The following is a 20,416-nucleotide window of genomic DNA, read 5'->3' as shown; positions in this document are numbered from 1 at the left end:
TAACTCTCCCAGTTCATCACCATATTCCGGCGCCAGTTCACGCTCCTGTAAATGTTAATCCATTCTTTTCATCAATCTAAAAATAATTCACGTGAAATATCCGCTGACACTGCGTTCCAAACGAACGAAATGATGGCCTAAAGAGTTTAAAGGTACTTCTTTCAAATGCGTCATCATGTCGTCCGCTCGTTGGCCGCCAACAAGTGTTAGCCATGCATGTTCAAAATTGTGTAACATACAGCAGTCTTGACAGTGATTTCCTAAGGCGTTCATAGATGCCTCTTTAAGACAGGTTAACCTTTTCGTCCCCTCGTTTCGTCCGCGCGGTGAAATGGCCGGTGTTTTTTCCATGCAGTTATTTAACACCCAGCTTCGTTCCATTTATTGGCTTCAAATGCAAGCAGGATTGCATCTTCCTGTAGCCTCTCTGGCTTCTGTTCCAGTTAAATTGGTCAAAAAAGCAGATAAAACGAAGACAATCTTGCCGTCTCGAAAAAAGGGTCAAAGCTGGTAATTTTGGTTTGGGCATTCATTGTTAATGAACTCAATGTCGGTTTTGTGCCCTCCACACACAATCCCCCTTACAAAGGCGCTGGCTGCGCCCCTGAGCGTAACCATCATCGTTATTATTACCATCAATCGTCTCTTTTCGGGTCATTCCCATCATCTCGGACCACTCGACGTCCATTTGATCATCACTGTGTTTATTGAAAAAGAACTGAAAATGCGAACACAAATCCGAAAGGTGCAGAGACAAACGTTGGAATCGAAACACATTACTTGAAGCACGTAAAAAGAAAATCGCAAAGTCAGTAAAGGTGTAAGCCATCTGTAACTTGAAGGACGTTTACCATACTCATGCCCGTGAAGTACACCAGTTTTCCACCTGAATTCATGGTTTGTTACTGAGTTTGACGCTAATTAATTGCATCAGGCGTGTCAATTCTTTGTAAATTTTGAGGGTTGGACAGAAGGCCTGACAACCTATCCCAACCGCATTTTTCTCACCGGATTTAGCGCATTTTATATTGATTAAACGCGATGTATGTTTTTAAACTTTGTATCATTTATAAGTGTCTAATTTAAGCAGCATGGACGTCATGCAGGGTTGGACCCAGGGAGCAGTCACTGGACGCACGGGTCTCTTCTGACCGGCACTTGAAGGCACCACTTTAGAGCCCACCTTAGGGCGCCGATAGCGCTCTTTTATGGCGGTCACGGAATGCGGCACGCACTTTGGTTGTGGGGGACGGGGACGGGTACGCAAAGAAAGACTTAGGTCATCCCCATATTCCAGAGATTTTTACTTTAACCTCCAAAACCATTGCGTGTCTTATGGTGCTAGGCATGTGAAGTTTATTGCATCGTTTATCCGCTTAGCTGTTACTGTTTTTATATTGTGGTGAAAGCAACCATGACTTCTTGTTATGAGAGTGATACGAGACGCCACTAAGCAGAAAGGTCAAAGAAGATAGTCTTTGTGTTGTGATCATCTTTTGCCCAAGTTTTTTTATCCAGCTAAAAACATTGGGGGGCCAAGCCAACATTGAGAGGCCCAACTCAGCATTGCAGGCCCCTCACAAAACCATACAAATCGGCACCCGTGAATTGCATGTCATCACACTGTTTTTTTTCACGACTTCGTTTTTGTTTGCTGGCGTGACGGTGTTGTCGGCTACCCAGGCTCGGTTTGGTGCCGAAGAGGTGTGTGCTGCTGCTGCTGCTGCAACGGCGGAGATCGACGAGTCGGATTTCATCGTCACGTATGATGAGGAAGATCACGGATGGAGCGTTTCCTGCAAGTGGAATAATGGAAACAGGCCGAGGGCATTGGCAAACACAGTCGCAGAGTACTAAAGTGCACCAGCCGCCCAGGACGAGTACGAAGAAGAGGTGAAGAAGTGGGTGGAAAATGACTGACGCCTTGCAACGAAAAGAAGCACGGTCCGGTGCGAGGAACCGTTCCACTGACGGCGATCATGCAGCCTAACAAGGGCAAGGTGGCAGCCTGTGATGGGCTTTCGAGAGCTGAGCTCGCACCTAGCTGGTCGCACTGCAGATGGTGATGAACGCGCAGATTAACCGCGTGAATGGCGACGAAGAGGCAAAAGGGACGCACTTATTGATCTTTGCAAGGCGTATCTGCAAATTCACGTTCACAGATCATCGTGGACCTACCACGCCGCGTTTTCGGTGACAAACGCTGCTGCCTCACCCGGCTCGGCTTTGGACTGAATGCAGCGCCTTATATCCTGAAGGAAGTGGTCGCCGCCGTGTTGGGCCACGACAAAACACTTCGTGAAGCGACGTCGCCATAACTGAGCGACATTTTTGCGAACGAGAGTGTAACTAGTGATCAGTACGTCGAAGCGCAAATGCGTCAGAACGGCTCGAGTACAAGACCGCAGTCCGTGTGAGCGGTAGCGGGGCTCGCGTGCTCGGACCTCATGTCCGCAAGACGGGAGACCAGCTCAACCGGGAACGAGCCAGTGAAGTGGGAGGGTTGCCGCAGAACCCGACGCGCCGCAGGGTGTTCTCCCTGTGCGGTCGCATGGTCAGTCATCTGGCTGCCTGTAGCTGGCTGAGAGTCGCCGCCTCGTTTATGAAGAGGAGAGCGAATGTGGTGACGTGAGCAAAGTGCAATCAAGTCAAAGATGCACAGGTTTTAGACGTGATGGGCGAGATGGTGCGCATGCGCGTTGAACGACCAGGATCGCGGTTGATCGGACGTCGCCAGCACCCGAGCCACCGTCTGGGTGGATACCAGCTCCATGGCTCTCGGTGCGGGTCTGGGAGTGGAAGGTGACGTCTTTGAGGACGCCAGCTGGCTACGACGTGAGGACCGCAGTCACATCAACTTAGCAGAGCTGGACGCAGCCCTGAAGGGTTTGAATCTAGCTGTGGCGTGGGATATGAAACTGATCCGCTTGATGACCGACCCACGCGCGGTGTTCTACTGGGTATCCGGCGCGCTGTCGGGGGACGCAACGCTCAAGACGAAGGTGGCCAGTGAATTTCTGATCCGGCGTCGTCTTTAGACCAGCATGTCTATCGCTGAGGAGCATGACCTCAAGTTAGATGTCCCCTTCGTGCCGTCCGCGGAAAACAAGGCCGGTAGTATCACACGAGTGCGGAAGGTGGCTGAAGAAGGGAGAAGATGAAGCTCCGGCCTGTGCGGCAGTCAAAGAAGACACGACGTGCGAAGAGGCAGCGCGCATTCACGAAGTTGGACATCCAGGCACGCTACGCACTCTCTACTTCTGCCGCAGAGTGTCGCCGACAGTGTCTCGGAAGCTGACGCAACGGGTGGTGCAACGATGCGTCGCGTGCTAATCCATCGATCCTGCGCCTACAACGTGACTCAGAGGCGAGATGAGCGTCGAGGAAGTTTGACACAGGATGGGCGCAGATGTGGCGCGTGTGCAGGGGGACACTTTCTGAGCAGGATAGCCTGTGGGGCCGCTCGTTTCGTGATTTCGTGACGGAGGCGGCTGATTCACCAGGATGCTTCCAGCATGATTCAGCAGCTAGAACCAGTCTTCTGGGAACAAGGAGCGCCCGAAAAATTGCTCGTCGATAATTGCCCAGTCCCTAAAGCCTCGACCTTCAGTGAGTTTGCGGAACCGTGGAGCACCGGGAACGTCTTCAGATGTGCCCATAGCCGAGCGTCGATGGCGTCACCGAGAGATGCCATCGGACCGTACAGCAATCGCAGCACGCACTGGCTGCAGTATTCAGGAAGCAGTCTACATCTATAATATCACACCAAAAGATGGCGTCCAGGCAGGCTCCGCCCCAGCAAACACGACGTACCGGTACAAAGTCAAAGTGCGCAGCGTCAACGCATGCGCGACATCAACCACCAGAGCGTGCCCAGAGTGATCTCGTGTCGGTTCAGCATCGGCAACAGAGTGTGGGTGAGAGATCCCAGTAAAAAGTGGAACGTGAAAAGCTTTCCGGGTTCTATAACGCGAGTAATTTCAGCGCAAGCAGTGGAAGCGGGTGGGACGCCACGGCATGTTCAAGGCGTGCCACACGTCACAGCGGGTGGGTCGGAACGGGCAGCCCCTACGCCGCACTGGGAGTCTGACGATGGCCCGCTGTTGATCCCTGTTTAGCGGAATGGGAGGAACGACGGCAATGGACGTCCGGGATGAGGAAAAAATATTCGGATGCAAGTGAAGATGACAGAGGAGATGGAAATCCACCACCCAGTGCATGTGAAGAAGGGATAGCAGGAAGAGGGGATGAGAGTGTACGTAAACCGGGTGCAGAGGACGTAGCGTCGGCAGAGAGAGATGTTGTCCAAGATGTCAGTGATGATGTGACCAGAGAAAATGCAGAGGGCATTTTTTTTTAGGAGAGGTAGTCGAAGACGCCAGCCCCAAATCATGCGTTCATATGATCGTTAATGATCAGGGAGGAGTGTTAGATGGATGTGCAAATGAAGCGTATCAGAAATGATAAGTTGCCACGGCAACGTGATCAGAATAATATCGTTGAACTATACCATGTAACATGATGATAAGTCAGCACAGGGAAAATGAAGATAGCAAGCTCGGGGAATGGTCGGGGGTAAGACTTTTAAAGGGTCGGGTTTCTAAGCTAGGAACGCAGAAAGTTATGCGGGGGGGGGGGGAGGGGGGAAGGAGTGGCAAACGGGTGTGTGTGTTAGAACTAGTGCGGAGTATGTTTCTATTGTGTTGTGCTATTTCTTTTTTAAATACGGTACACACCCTGCGTATGAGCCTTAGAATCCACAGGGGATTCCTCGACGTTTTTTTGTGCGGCACACGCTGACCGCTGGCATGAACCCCGGGCATCATTTGTGCAGTGCCCACTGGCATGGATTCCCGGACGTGCTTTGTCCGGTACCCACTGGTCGCTGGCACGCATTTCCGGGTGTCCTTTGTCGCGTGCGGTACCCGCTTACCGCCGGCATGAACTCCCTGGTGTCCTTTCAGTGGTACCCGTTCGCCGCTGGCATGGATTTCCAGGCGTCCTTTCAGTGGCACCCGCTTGCCGCTGGCATTGATCCCCTGATGTTCTTTGTGCGGTACCCGCCTGCCGCTGGCATGAATTCCCGGACGCACCATTGCGGTCATAGGTATGATATAGCCATGAATGACTGATATCTGACGTATCCATTCACGAAGACGAATGCTGGTTACCGTTCAAGGTCATGCCATTGTACTTTTAGCGACATCTACAGCGGCTGCATCGCTAAATCGCGGTTGGTCACGATTGCGTACAAGTCTCTCCGACGGATGGGCCGGACGAACGGCCACCGTGCCCTAACCATCGGATGCAAACCGTGCGTACCTAGATGGAAGAATGCATTGTTATGTGCTTGGGCAGCCTGCCATCAGGACGTCTCGCAAAGATCAAACGACTCGTGACGCACGCCTGCGCGTGTTCTCGATGTCGCACCTCCCTGGGCGATGGTGCTGTTACAACCTCACTACATTTGGCACTAGCAAGGTCGCACTGCCGAACACGACAACCACCGCATTCCTCCGAGCGCGAATCCATCGCCCGAAGTTTTACGGTTCGTCTGAGTCACCCCGCTGACGGTTATCTTGCCATGCCGATGCAGATGTCAATACGAAAGCTCGCCCCAGTCTTCACGGCTATGATGCAACCCACGTGAATTAGGAACTTCTGGCCCAGACATAGCGACATCTTTCTGTAAATAGTTTACAGTTAAGTCCGAAATCCCGTTCCTGACCCTCACCGCAACTGCGGATCATCCCCGTTACGTAAACGTCGCCGTGCGGTTATGTAAGCACCAGCGGTGTGTGATTAGCAAGGATCGCGTACGACGTGAGCCGCGGTAAGTTGGCATCCAAGGCTTGGCCCTGGATGAATGGAGCCCTTGCGATAGCAGATTGGCTTTGGCACTCTTGAGTGGCAAAAATGGTAAACTCGCTCATCTTACCTAGTACAGCGAGCACCGGCCATCTCCCTGTGGGCTCCGCCTTTGGGAACGCGTAGTCGGCGGTACGCGAAAAGAAAAGGCTTGCGGATCTTCTGTGTCATCTACCGTTAAATGAGCTGGGCTATCAAACAACCTATCCTTAAATACCAAGGAGGACGGCATGTCACAGCACACCGTTCTGATTCATCTTGCATATAGCTGTCGGCTTTCGCCTCACGCTGTAATGATTCTACAAGTTTGGGCCTGGGCGTGGGCCCAACGGGAGGCGCGTATGTGTCTGATGATAGAAAAATGCTGCTCTTTGTCCGCTGTCCATAAGCTGGGCGTGAACAACTCCCGATCTGCCACTGTTCAGCATGCGGACGCCCACTGGACTGAGCGACCGTTGCGAGCGGTGTGAAGTGACACTGTCAATGCCCGCAGCACAGCCGACACGGTCCATCGACCCACCCGGCCAGCCCCACCCAGGTCGAAGGGCACGCCAGACCGTTCCGAGACGCCGCCTCGCGTCGCACCGGCGTCACCGACCGCCAGAGGACGACAGAGCGGCGCCGGTGCTCAGGAGGGGCCGGGCCGCGGGAGCGGCTCGGTCCCACCCGAGTTCCGCGCCAGCCGCGCCAGCCAACGTCCCGACAGGCCCAAATACCAGACAGCGCTCCCGCCGTCTCAACAAACAGAGCGCAAGAGCACGCGACAGTCCCGCTGACGTGTATTGACACTGGAATGGTGATGATCGGCGTCGCGGTTCCGAAGCTCGAGAGCGCACCCACTTCGCCTGGCGGCGGCCGGCCCGCCTACTTGGAGGCGGCCGGGAATGGGTGGTACTTGTGATAGCTGAGCCATTCCAGGCCGCAGAAGCGGCCGCAACGGTCGAACGAGTCGATCGAGGCGATGTCGGCGCTGCTCAGCTCGAAGTCCAGGATCTCCATGTTCTCCTTGATACGGCTGGGTGTCACTGACTTGGGGATGACGATGTTGCCGCGCTGCAGCTGGTAGCGGATCAGCACCTGCGCCACCGACTTCTTATACTTGTCGGCGATGTTCTTCAGCTTGGGTTCATCCATCAGCTCCACGTCACTCGGCTTGGCCCAGGGCCTGTGGGCAGGGGATGCGGACCATGATGGCCTTGAGCACGGCAGAGGGGACACACAAGGCACCGCCTCCCGCAGCGGCCATTAACGATGCCGGGAGTGCCCGACATCGCCTGCCCGGCCCATCTGCCCGAGCGTGGAGTAGGTGCGGAGCGGCAGCGCGGTGCCGTCCCCCGACATCGCCTCCTCGGCCCATCTGCCCGAGCGTGGAGTAAGTGCGGAGCGGTAACGCGGTACCATCCCCGACATCGCCTGCCCAGCCCATCTGCCCGAGCGTGGAGTAGGTGCGGAGCGGTACCGTCCCCAACATCGCCTGCCCGGCCCATCTGCCCGAGCGTGGAGTAGGTGCGGAGCGGCAACGCAGTACCAGCAGGGGGAGCCACAGCAGCAGCCATAGCGCGGCTCACCGGTCCGGAGAGCCCAGGGGACTGTAAGCTGTGATGACCACCTCCTTCTGCGCGCAGAACTCCATCAGCTTCTTCTGGGTCAGATACGGGTGGCACTCGACCTGGAGAAAGGCAAATCAGCGGCGCTTGGAGTCGGGCACGCGCGGCGCGCGACACGCACGACACACCGTCGCAGCGATGGGTCGCAGCGTTGCTGACGAGGCGAGCCCCGGCCACGACACGCACGACGCACCGTCACAGCGATGGGTCGCAGCGTTGCTGACGAGGTGAGCCCGGCCACGACATGGCAGGGCACACCGGTTGGCCCAGCGGTGTAGGTTTATGTGATCAGATATGACGATTGCTGGGAAATCAGGATCGGCCCAGGGATCTACACAGATTTGGTAGTGATGTGGATTAAATATATTCAAAACAAAAATTAGTAATTTGGCCGGCTGGCATGAAGACACCAAGCTGACGAAACACTAAATTGGAATTTAAAGTGTCACAGGAGTAAGAACAAATTAAGTCGTGCGCTTTTATACACATTATGTTCTCTTAGCCAGGACTTCATCGGTAAATCTAGGGATTACTTGACAAATTCATAGACAAAAACTGTCTATCACATCACCGTCACCAGCACGGCTTCCTTATTGGTCGTGTACGTCGCAGCATACAGGGCACCGCAACGCCAAATCACATTAAATCGGCATGGACCTAGTTCTATCACCAAGCTGTGAGGGCGTGGCAGCTGCCAGATAACTCCAAACCCTAAGCCCCGGTGGCTCGGCCGCAGCCCGCCGACGGCCGTACCAAGGCATGTGCGCGGCCGCCTCCCGCCCCTCCCCTCGGCAGGGTTCACCGACCGCCCGACCCTCAACCAGAAGTGACCCGTTAATCGGGCCACAGCCTGTGACCCTTTATTCGAGCCGCCACAGACCGTCACCCGCTACTCGGGCACACGTGGGAGCCGGCCGGCAACGCGGCCGCGGTGAGTGTTGTAACTCGTGGCACGGCTCGGCACCCCGGCCAGAGTCCACATGTACACTGCGAAATGTGCCCGCTGGCCGTGCAACTGAGTGATGGTGCTGTCAGTTCTGCCTCCAGCGAGCTCCTATCAGCCCAGCCCCACTTAGCAGGCAAACGACCTTCGAAAAAAATGAGAGTCCGGCAGTCGTGAAATGTTTTTTTATGGATTCCTTCACAATTAAAAGTTTTTATTAATTCCTTCTCAGGCAAGCTTGTGCCGTTCGACCCCCGAGTGCGTCTGTGTGTGTGGAGAAGGGGGGGGGCAAGACAGAGGGGGAGGGGGTTACCCATGGACCAGTGCTTGAGATGGGGGTTCCCGAGCGCACGTCCTGAACCCCATCCCCATCCCAAAGGGGCACCTGTCCGCACGTGGCTGACCTGGTTCACACAGACTGGCACTTTAGCCACGGCCAGCACACGCTCCAACTGCTCCTCGTTGAAGTTGGAGACGCCCAGAGACCGCACCAGCTTGGTGGTGACGCCTTCCTCCATCGCCTTCCACGTGTCCACGTAGTCAGCGTCAGAAGGGATAATTTTGCCATCGCTGTCTTTCGGGAAGAGATCGTCTCCCTCCTGCAGCAAAAGGTCAAAACCGAGGTCAGAACGACAGACGGGTCAAATGACACACTGGCCAAACCAGCTGTCTTTCGGGAAGAGATCGTCTCCCTCCTGCAGCAAAAGGTCACAGCCGAGGTCAGAACGACAGGCGGGTCAAATGACACACTGGCCAAACCTGCAGACAAGATGGCCCCGAGGAACCAGAACGAGCCGGTCGGGAAAACACAGATCCGATATATGACAGAAGCCAAACAAAGCGAAGCCGGCTCACATAATACATCAATCTTGTGAGTCTTGATAAGGCTGCAACCTGCATGCGTCTTGTCTCTCCTGTGTTGTAACCCACAGACCAGTGTTGAGGTGGGGATCAGGGTCGAGGCAGGATCGTCCCTCACCTTGTACCCCATGGGCCAGTGGATGAGGTAGAGGTCGAGGTACTCGAGGCCGAGGTCTGCTAGCGTCCGCTTCAGGGCCGGTATCACCAGTTCCGGAGCGTGGAAGCTGTTCCAAAGCTGCCGGCGGAGGCTCGCGTCAGTTGCAGGGGCTGGACATCACGTGCGCTGCGCACCGCACTCACGAAAGCCGACTCGACTCGAACTCGACTTCCGAGCCCAACACGAACTCTACACCCGAACCAAGCTCGAACTCGTGGGTACATCGGCTCACTGCCCTCCCAAACTACGGGGGCGAGCGACAGAGCGGGCCGGGCCGCCGGGGGGGGGGGGGGGGGGGACTACTCAGCCGCGACGTACCTTACTGGTGATGAACATCTCCCGCCGGGCGGGGCTGCCCAAACGCGACGCACCTTGCTGGTGATGAACACCTCCTCCCTCTTGCAGGTGCCGTCCTCGAATTTGTTCTTGAACGCCTCACCGATCTCCTTCTCGTTGCCGTAGACCATGGCGCAGTCGATGTGGCGGTAGCCCAGCGTCAGGGCCGTCTCCACAGCCTCGCGCACCTTGCCCGGCTGTGACTGCGGGGAGGTACGGTCACCAGTCAGCGGGCGGCACAGCGCGGTCGCGGGCCTGCACACAGCGGCGGCACGGGTCAGGCCTGCTGGCGGTGCGGTCACCAGTCAGCGGGCAGCGCAGCGCAGTCGCGGAGCCGCACACAGCGGCGGCATGGGTCAGGCCTGCTGGCGGTACGGTCACCAGTCAGCGGGCGGCGCAGCGCGGTCGCGGTCCCGCACACAGCGGCGGCACGGGTCAGGCCTGCTGGCGGTACGGTCACCAGTCAGCGGGCGGCGCAGCGCGGTCGCGGGCCCGTAGACAGAGCGGCGGCATGGGTCAGGGCACCTGGCCTCGCTGCTGCAGGCGGAGAGTGTCGGGCCGGACGGTGAGGTGGGAGCGGGTTGGTCGCGCGAGCTCGAGTAGCGGGGAAGCGAGGTCCGGGACCGTAGTAGTGAGGCCCGGCGCGACAGGTCACAACAGTAGGGCGAGGAATGTAACCGAGAGCTCGGCAACTTACAGCTGGCTGACCGCCAGTTTTGGCGGATTAGACCGTCGCTCGCTTCCTTACATCTTTGCAACGGACCACCGGCGCACGTCCACCACCATGGCGACTGGCACCGCGGATGATCCTACTCTGTTTGCGGCAGGCGATAGCTCGACTAATACCTTGCTGGTAACCAGACTCGAGCCCGATACATTTCGGTCATGATTTGAGTGCTGCCTACAACTGTGCATTCGCTTCCGCAGTCTGCCGAGAGGTGGGCGTAGAACTAGCTCTGTTCCAGCTGCCCTAGCTCTTTAGGCCTAGTTCTGTCGTCGTTGTTATATACAGGGGCCGCCTCCGCGCCACTGCCTTCTGAAGGGTAACATCCTTCCGTAAAACACGTGACGAGACGAGATCATGGGAACCCTGATCGCCACTGAGTGGCCGGACTAGATCAAATGGCGCATGTATTTGGGTGCAGGCATTCCGAAAATAAATAACATCATATGAAATAAAATGTAAAAAGTGTCCATACACCACAATATAAACCAATAACAATATCAATATCAATATCAATATCAATATCAATATATATATATATATATATATATATATATATATATATATATATATATATATATATATATATATATATAGTTCTGTGGGCCAGCAAAAAACATCCACGCCGGGTTTTCTATCAGTGGAAATCAAACTAATGTGCCAAGGACAGGGACTGCATAAACATGCCTTGGGCCTTTTGGGCATTATTCCAATGGGCTTGGCAAATGAGATCAATCATTTTTGCCATCACCTCACCCATCCCCAGCTCAAATGACATCTTACCGATGCATAGCAAAGTTCGATCGAAAATTGGTTTATATGTAAACGAAGAACCCAAACAAATGAATTGCACACAGGGGCGTCACCGCGACCTTTGTAGGTCGTGGACAAGCCTGAAAAGGTCTTCATGGTGTACTTGCGTTACAAAACAGCTTGCAAATGCATTACGATTTTGCCATGTACGCAAATGCTTCGTTACCTTTTACTTCACGATGCGCATATTTCATTGAGACCTCCAGGATGGCGAAATAAGTGACGTTCCCTGGCATTCAACGTTGTCTTTTCCTAAACCGGAGGTGGCTTATCCTACTCAGTGTTTACTCCGTGGCCCTTGGGTGCCGTACAATTCTTCCTCGGCATTACCGACAAGGAATGATGCTATGGCTACAAAAATTTACGCACCATGCATAACAGGTATTGCCGGAATTGCGCGTGCAAAACGACGTGATCAAAATAAAACATCCGCACAAACGCGGGCTGGCGACTTGCGTATAGGACGAGATGTGACAGGAGGAGCGGTAACTGATATGCATAAGAAACTGCGATACGAAGAACTACGCACATCAGGCAATGCTCATCAAGGAACGCGCATCTGCGAGCTGGAGCACCACGAAATATGCCCACGAAATTCCGCACATGTGAAATTTTCCGACATCACGGCTTGTCGGTAAGAGGATTTGGGTCCATACAAAGCCTTGCGATACCAAGGTTCCAGCACGAATAAATGCCACACAAAGGTGCAAAACGAAGCTTGCACGGACATTTCGCGATACAAATATTTGCGTCCGAAGACATGCGATAAGAAGATTTGTCCGATAGCCTCACTATATATATATATATATATATATATATATATATATATACATACACAAACATCACCCTGTCATGCATTGCAATCTACGCTGACTGTCAGTTTTGCCATGTGTTAGGATCCATCGTGATTCCCGCAAGACAGCCTTACGCCACCGTTCGAAACACATAGTTTACCTGCTCTGGACGATGTAGGCTCACCGACCAAACAAATAGCGTGGCAGACCTCCACCTGACTCGGACTTGGAGACAATTGAACATTTATACGAATTAACTTTCAGTAAGTGGTAGACAGCCAGTACAAAAAAGGGCTCTAGAGGGACACAACTTTGATCACGCCTGTATGTTACAGCAGAGCCTTCTCCAGTTAAGGGAGCTTACCGATGTCGATTTGTATTTTGGTGAGAACCCTGCCCCAATGCTGAGTTGGCCCCCCAATGTTAGATGGGCCCTACATTTTTGGCTGGAATATTTAAAAAAAACGTAGGAAGGGGCTGACCATTACACATATACCATCTTTGATCCTTCGTCTTAGTGGCGTCGCTATGAAAGGTGTAACTGGGTAACTTGTACTCGCAACCTTAATGAGATATACTCAGTTAAGGGGTAACTTTAGATATCGGGGTAAACCATGCTATAATTTGATTGCTTTTTTGTATTGTCCGTTAAGTGTAAGCCCAGACGCCTTTCCCCGCAACTGAACGTGATATTGACGCCACTGGTTCTTCGGTCTCGCGGAGACTCTCTTATTCCCAGCGACATTTGGTCCTCTACCAGTGGTAGGCTATGAGCCGAACAATGCTTAACGTTAAGATGAGACCCCCATTGCGTTGCTGTTGGGTCTCATGAGAGAACAAAACGCAACGAAAGCAAACGCATAAGCAAAGGCTTCGGAGGATTATGCAGTAGAATAGTACATCGTGCAGATTGTGGCGAAAATTCATGGATGTACTCGCGGGCTTGGTCACGATAGACAGCCCGCGCTGCGCAAGGGTTTGAACGCAGGGGCATTGGATAGCTCCCCACCAGTGACCATAATACAGCATTGAGCACATAAGTACACCATAGCTGACATTGGACTCCTTCCGATATGAACTGTTCTGTGGTGTGCCTCAAGTCCTGCGTATTCCCACTTCCACTAGTCTGGAAGGCCCAATGGCAGTTTATAACCTTGCTCTTCAAAGGCTTGTGCATTTCGATTCTTGACGCCATCAATGGACCCGGAACAGGGCACCGTTGGCCTGTCCGGTTCAGACGCCCATGCCCCTCCAAACACCAACACGCATGACGGGCCGGCGGCCTTGGCGATGGGCGGAGCTCCGCGCCCGTCCCGAGGTCGTGAGGCCCCGATAACGCATAGCGCCGGCGCGACGCCGCTGTCGCTAGGGGCCGACCGGCGTCCCCTCCCCATCCCCGCGCGCGGCGCAGGAACCTCTGGCACGGCTCGGGACAGGCTTGGCGCTATGGGAGAGCAGGGCGGCGCAGCGCCTGAATCGTAACAGCTGGCGGGAGACGTGCAGAGCTCAGACAAGAGGACGAGAAAAGCTGCATCAGTCCAGTTAAACACGGGGCCTGTTACGAGGAGACGCCTCCAGACTCCGCCGCGCCTCAGACACGCACTTATGCGACTGTGCTTCACGAGGAGCGCAACGCCCCAAAACCGGCACACCACGCGCAGCTTTAGACCCACAGCGGGCGCTTCCCAGCGCCGTGCGACGCGGGAATCGTATCCGTAGCCCTCCTCGAATCTGCCGTAATGCTCGCTGTAAAGGCGAGCCTGATTTGAAACGGAACGTTCTGCGTGTTGGTCGTGTGCTGAAGTATTAGTAACTCGATCTTTATTGGGCCCCGTGTTGCGATTTGATCATATTTGCGTAAACTGGCAAAGCAGGCGTGACGGCTCCAGTATTACGCCATGCGTATGATGTAACATCCCACCGAGCTGAACCCGTGGCATGCCGTCAAAGTCTACCGAGCTGAAGCCGTAGTATAATGTGACATTCCACCGAGCTGAAGCCGTAGTATGATGCAACATTCCATCAAGCTGAAGCCGTAGTATAATGTAGCATTCCACCGAGCTGAAGCCGTACTATGATGTAACATTTCATCGAGCTGAAGCCGCGGGCTTGCTGCTCATCAGCAAAGTGAATGCAGAACAACACAGTAAAGTTAAAGCTTACTACCACGCGCCCAAGCTATGCAGCAGCTTCGCTGCCACAGCCTGCCCAATTAGCCTTGCCTCGCCGCCTCCTGACGCGTGCCCTGATGCGCTCTGTGCTGTGTGATCGCTGTCAAGTCGAATCTCTCGACCGGAGGTCCGGGGAGGGTCCGGCGGCATTCCGTGCCGACCTTCAGACAAACGCCGGCCATTTGTCGCGCCACGTCGCGACGGGCCCGGCGCAGCCACGTGGGGCCGGCGGGCGCGGCGGCGGCCCCACCCGGAGCGTGACACCGCATAGCGGCGCGCCGGGCGGCGTGTGCTTACGAGCACGCCGCCACTGTCGCACGCCCTCTAGCATGTTAACTAGGGAGGGGGGGGGGGGGGCAGGGGGGCTCAGTCTCACCGGTGAAGTTTCTAGTTCTCTTCCCCTCTACACACTCAGTCGGGGCAAAATCGTGCCAATGGGTGGACTAAGAAGTCATATGAGGATGTGTTCCGTTTATTTCGATAGATTTCCTGCAGTTTTTCCTCCAAGAACAATACAATATCGTGAAACGTTTTAAACAAACCAAAGCGACATCACAATTGTTTTACAACTACGTTCGTTGTGCAGTGCATTTGCGAGCAACACCACGCATTTAGATAAGACAGTGGCAATAGTCTTATTCCTCGTAGAGAAGTCAGGATGATGGAGAAGTAGATGCGTTGATATTTCGGCAACGCGCCTTCATCGAAACGAATAACAGAAGTAAATTCACTTCTGCTATTGAAATTTACTTCTGCCATTCGCTTCGATAAAGGCATGTGGCCGAAATATCAACGCACCTCCACCGTCCTGGTTTACTACGAGGAATACGGCTATTACTACTGTCTTATATACAAGTGGCTTATGTTCGAGCCGAAGTGGGGCTATGCAGATCTCCCCCAGTCAGGGCCAACTTGGCAGTCTTTAAAGGCTCTGGGTCGCGGCCGCGTCTTCCCGGTTGGCCCAGTTGGTAGAACACGGGAGTCGCGATCAGAACACCTGGCTCGAACCCCCAAATTCAAAAAGGAAATGCGCACTGTGACGCGTACGCGAATGGAAACGAAACATCAACGTCTTTCCCAGCAACTTAAACCTAACAACGGCCGGAGAGTTCAGCGGCTAGCACGCTACTTCACTGCGAACGCATCAAATGAGGACAACAGTCAGAATATGCGCTCCATCCGTCACATCGTATCAGACCGTCGTGATCTGACTGGCCAGTCAGGTCACACGGCGACACGTACCTTCCAGGTTCCGAGCCCGAACATGGGCATCTCGTGGCCGGAGCCCAGCTTGACGGTAGGGAAGGCAGGCTGCGGAGGCGGCGTCATGGTGAGCTGCAACAGAGACCACGCCGCGCTGATGATGCCGCCGATCCCGCGAACACGGGCGTCTGTATAAGGCAAGGCCAGGTCGCCGACCAATAACCGACATCCGCAAACAACGGTGGCCGTGGCACATGGGCATAGCCTCGTTAACTAGTTTGGTACGCTGGACGGGAATGCAGGGTTAACTCTGCCCCTTAAATACACGAAAGGCGGGCTTCACTCTGGATTAAACCCACCTTCCTCTCAGGCTTTGGGTCGGAGCCCCCCACCCCGAGGCAAGACCGATGTCAACAACTTTCGATAAGGGGGGGGGGGGGGAGGATGCGAGGTCCAGAACAATCACAACACTTGAATAAAAATGGGTGAGTAATCAAGCGCGTAACAACTGGCTTTCTCGTAAATGATCACTGGCATGCAAATTGTCATGTGCCTTGCGCATCATCACCGTGAGGCATGGGATGAGGAAACCGGGGACGGGGCAGAGGCTGAAACCCACAACTTTCTGAAAACTTAACATTGGCCCTGTCGGCGTGACTGGAAAGAAATAATTTTCTTATATCTCATCTTTCATAATTACAATCCATCATCCCCTCGCCCTCCTAACGCCATAGCACATCTGGTGCCCCATGCCAGCGGATAAACCTTATCGCAGTTTCGTAGCCTATTGGCACAGTGCATATTTTCCAGACCAACTGGCCACATGATTTATCAGATGACTGTCATATATAAATGCGTGTGTGTGTACAGTGGCAACAACTTCACAATAGATATTTCACGTATTTTCAACTCGCACCTACACAAGGCCTAGACACCTGATTCCAAGCGCTTTTTGATGTGCCATAAAATCACAATAAAAAGCGTGTTGCTTCGCATCTGCCACGCACCCAGTTCCCATCAACTGACCCATAACTCTACAGCGCGACTCTCAGCGTTGATTATGCGGAGCTAGCGAAGTCGTTAACATTTCCTGCTCATTGGATGGTGACGTCACAAAACCACAAAACCACTGCCAACACAACATACTTGGATGAAACGCTATGAGGCCTGACGGGACTGGACGGGACCATGGCCAACCAAACGAGACCGGATGAAACCACACCAGACGGGATCGGATGGCACCGGATGATACTTTATGGCACCAGCTGGGACCGCGCAGGAACGGACGGGACCGGGCGGGACCGGACGGGACCGGACGAACAGAACTGGACCAGCCAGAAGCGGACAGAATCAGAAGCGACCTGATAAAGCTGAACGTTACCAGACCGGAACAGCCGTGGGCGGACGGCATTAGATGAAGAGGACCGCACCGGACGTGACCGAATGGAGCCGAAAACTTCAGAACGGAACCAGACGAAACAGGATGAAACATGGTGACGCCGGATGGGACCACAGGAACCAGACGGGACAAGACGGGGCTGGACGGAAAGGGGTGGATTTGGACGAGACATTATGGGATCAGATGGTCCCGGGCGAGACCTAGGACCGTGCGGGACTAGATAGAACCTGACAGGAGCAGACAGGACCTGACGCAATAAGACAGGATGAGACGGGGTCGGAAGGCAAGGGACGAGACCAAGGGCGCGTTCAGCCAACGGAAAACTATTCAACGAATAATCATCTCTCCGATAATCATCCGCGGAGATTCCCCATTTTTACTGGGCCGGTCCAGAAATTATCTCCCAGATTAGTCTCCCATGCGCCATCCGCAGCCAACGGTCATAGCTATGCATAGCGAAAACAGATTCTCCGTCTTGACCATGCTCTGAAAATTCTCCGCGATTCTTTCTCGCTACGGAAAATTATCTGGAATAGCTTTCCATGACGGCAGTGTCAAACGCCATTCAACAAAATTTTCCAACATTCCGAATAATTTTCCGAGATTATCTGCCGGCCGAACGCGCCCCAAAAGGAACCCGACGGGACAGAACAGGGTCCGTCACGACAGGATCAGAATCCACCGGGACAAGACCGCCCGTCTGGCCCCGTATGGTCTCTTCCGGTTCCACGTGACGTCGTCCGATTCTATACGATTCTATGGAACATAGAATCGTATAGAATCACATATTCCATTCTATTCTATTCTATACGTCGTCCGATTCTATATTCTATACGGTCCCGAGCAGCATCGTATGGTCCAGTCCGATACCGCACTGTTTGGCCTGGTCCCATTCCGCTCCGTCCAAACCTTTCCAAATCTGTTTAAACCCAGTAAGCCTCATCCCGCCCCATCCGTTTCCGTCCGGGACACGGTTTTCTTCGTTTTATTGCTATTTTTACTTTACAACCAGAACAGGAACAGGAGCAATTCCGTCAGATCAATTCTGTTTGCATTTTGAAGTCAATAGACTGCAAAAATTAGGCGTTCAACGACCGCGTGAAATAAATCACCGGCGCCTTTCATTTACAATGGCTTTGTGGACTCTTTCTGAAACGATAGAACTCGGAAGCTTTGTTTGAATTTTTATCGGGGCTGTTAAGAGATTAAGGACATCGCGAAGGTACATTGTAGATCGATATGTCTGGTCGAAATTTGAATATGAAAATTTGACTGTAGATCGAGTGGTCCACAATGTGTATTAACATGATCAAGCCATGCTTGGCTGGAAACGTTCAACATCCAGTCAGAATCGATTAGTGAAAAATTCATGTAACGTGTTTTTTAACATGCGCGCTCTCAAATCTTGGCGACAAGAACCTCCACTTCAGGCGTTGCAGTCTCCGTAGTCCGCGGAGCATTAGTCTAGTGGCTAACTTTTAGTTGTGGTCCATCGGTGGACGAAAATGATGACACTTCTGAAAAAGCTATCGTTAGACACGTGCATCCATTAGTGTTACCAGTTATGTGACATAATTTTGAGCATGCGCACGCGCAAATCTTGGCAACAAAAACCTTGACGCCAAGCATCGCAGTCGCCCCGGGGCCGCGCAGCGTCGGCCCAACAGCAAATATTAAGCCGTGACCAACGGGCATTCAAAAATGATGACGTTTTTGAGAGAAGTATCTGGGACACTTCGGAACGTCAAATCTTGCATTTAGAAGGCAGTCTGGGCGCATATTTCACGTGCGCGATTTTAGACTGATGATAAGAATGGATTGGCACTTAAAGCACCACAAAGCGATGCTGGAATCTAGCGGGGGAATTGGAATAGTAAAGGAAAAATATTTATTTTTCGTGTTTCTGTAGTTATTAATCTGTCCAGAAGACATATTACCACGGCGCCCGCCGTCTGGTGACACTTGCAGTGGCTGATGCCGTTCGGTTTCACGGAAGCCGTAACCCAGGCCATCACTGTCCTCGCACTCGAGGTTGCATGCGGACATGTCCACACATGTCGACGTAATTTGTTTTACTCATCCATTCTAAAAAATCGGCGTTCTCAGGCAAACATGGGATGGCCTTGTTTGTTTTCTGTAACTCATCTCAATGCGCTCTATCCAACAGGAATGAGGCTTCCACTTTACTCAACAAAATTGAGACCGCTTATTTCCTTCCAGGCGAGGGCCCTTGAGTAGAACACCCGGAGCACATAACATTACACGGGGCACATTAACGTTTCAGGTCAAGGGCTGGAGGGCCATTCCGTCCTATCACAAAGTGCTTTCTAGCTCTCATTTTGGTGACGCGGGCGAGATCTCGTGGTCGATCCGGAGGTCATTGGAAGGATATATCATAACAAAATGTTCCCCTCCCTGACACGGTAGACCTTCTGACCCGCGCAGTCGGCCCTGGATGAGCACAACAACCCTCACAGACGCAGCAACATCCCTGATCGCCGCAGGGGTCCTATAATTGTCGTATAGACTCGGGTTTCAATTTTTTGTGTTCTTCAGTGATATTGAGGACTCACTGAACGTAGATTGTAGGTGAAATGAGGGTCCCAAATTTGTATTAGCATAGCTAATCCATGTTCGTCTTAAAATTTTCAAGATTCAGTCAAAATTGATCACTGATAAAAATATGTAACATGGTTTAAACATGCAAGCTCGCGTCACAGCAACCGCCCCGATGCCCGGCGTTGCAGTCTCCATAGGCCGCGCGGCGTCGGCCCTGCGGCTGTAACATTAAGCAGTGGCCAATAAGCAACCGAAAAACATAACGCGTCTTGAGGAAGATGACTGGTAAACTAGGGAAATTGGCATGTATGTTCAATGTAGTGCAAAAGTAAGGAAACACAACCTTAATCTGAAAAATGGGAGGGGGGGGGGGCAGTTAACGCTGCTGCCCCCCCCCACCTTGAAAAGTGGGGGGGTCGTGGCCCCCTGCCCCCCTCCCCCTGTTCCTACGTCCATGGTCATCCACATCGCACCGTAGAGGATAAAGACACAGTTCACTTAGCAATAACGTCTTCATTAGTTGGCACGCGTGTGCACGAACCAGACTTCTCAACGACAGCACTGGCGGTGCGAAAACACAGCTTAGAGGCCATTGCCAGTATTTCTGGTCTACGACGGCATATAAGCAGACTTATGATACAAATAGCATGATCTTCCATTACACCATTCTTGAGAACAATACATCGTCCTGTTTTCAAGAGAATCGCATGACTGGCAGTTGGAATCCATTGTTTTTGAAACTTTAAAAGTGACGTCTGCTTCTAGAGTATCTTATGGAAGCATGCCAGGTGGGCGCGACAGAATGTCTGGTGGCAGAAGCCCTGGCCACCAACAGGCTTCAGACGGAACTCACCTGTACTGGTGTGCAATGAACTTTTTTGTGATGAAGTGTCAGCCACGCACGCCAGCACCGAGAGCCTCCCAAATACCTCAGGCCGGGTTTCAGGACGATGCTCATGGATGCCCTGCGACGCCCGCTGG

The 20,416-nt window shown here is 53.2% G+C and overlaps 1 protein-coding gene across 1 annotated transcript; it reads right to left on the bottom strand.

Annotated features, from left to right (window-relative positions):
- Positions 1-6,620: 6,620 nt before the first annotated feature.
- On the bottom strand, positions 6,621-20,416 carry LOC119092944 (aldo-keto reductase family 1 member B1). Its single transcript, XM_037215842.1, has 7 exons — positions 20,289-20,416; positions 15,517-15,609; positions 9,808-9,975; positions 9,398-9,514; positions 8,823-9,017; positions 7,437-7,537; positions 6,621-7,033 (listed from the first exon to the last, which is right to left on the bottom strand). Exons 1-7 carry the CDS (start codon positions 20,391-20,393, stop codon positions 6,733-6,735), a joined length of 1,080 nt encoding a protein of 359 aa, XP_037071737.1. The 5' UTR covers positions 20,394-20,416; the 3' UTR covers positions 6,621-6,732.

The sequence above is a fragment of the Pollicipes pollicipes genome, unplaced genomic scaffold (genome assembly GCF_011947565.3).
Source record: "Pollicipes pollicipes isolate AB1234 unplaced genomic scaffold, Ppol_2.1 Scaffold_3718;HRSCAF=4362_pilon_pilon_pilon, whole genome shotgun sequence".
NCBI lineage: Eukaryota > Metazoa > Arthropoda > Thecostraca > Pollicipedomorpha > Pollicipedidae > Pollicipes > Pollicipes pollicipes.
Note: the sequence above shows the minus strand (reverse complement) of the source record. Positions and strands in the feature narration are given on the sequence as shown.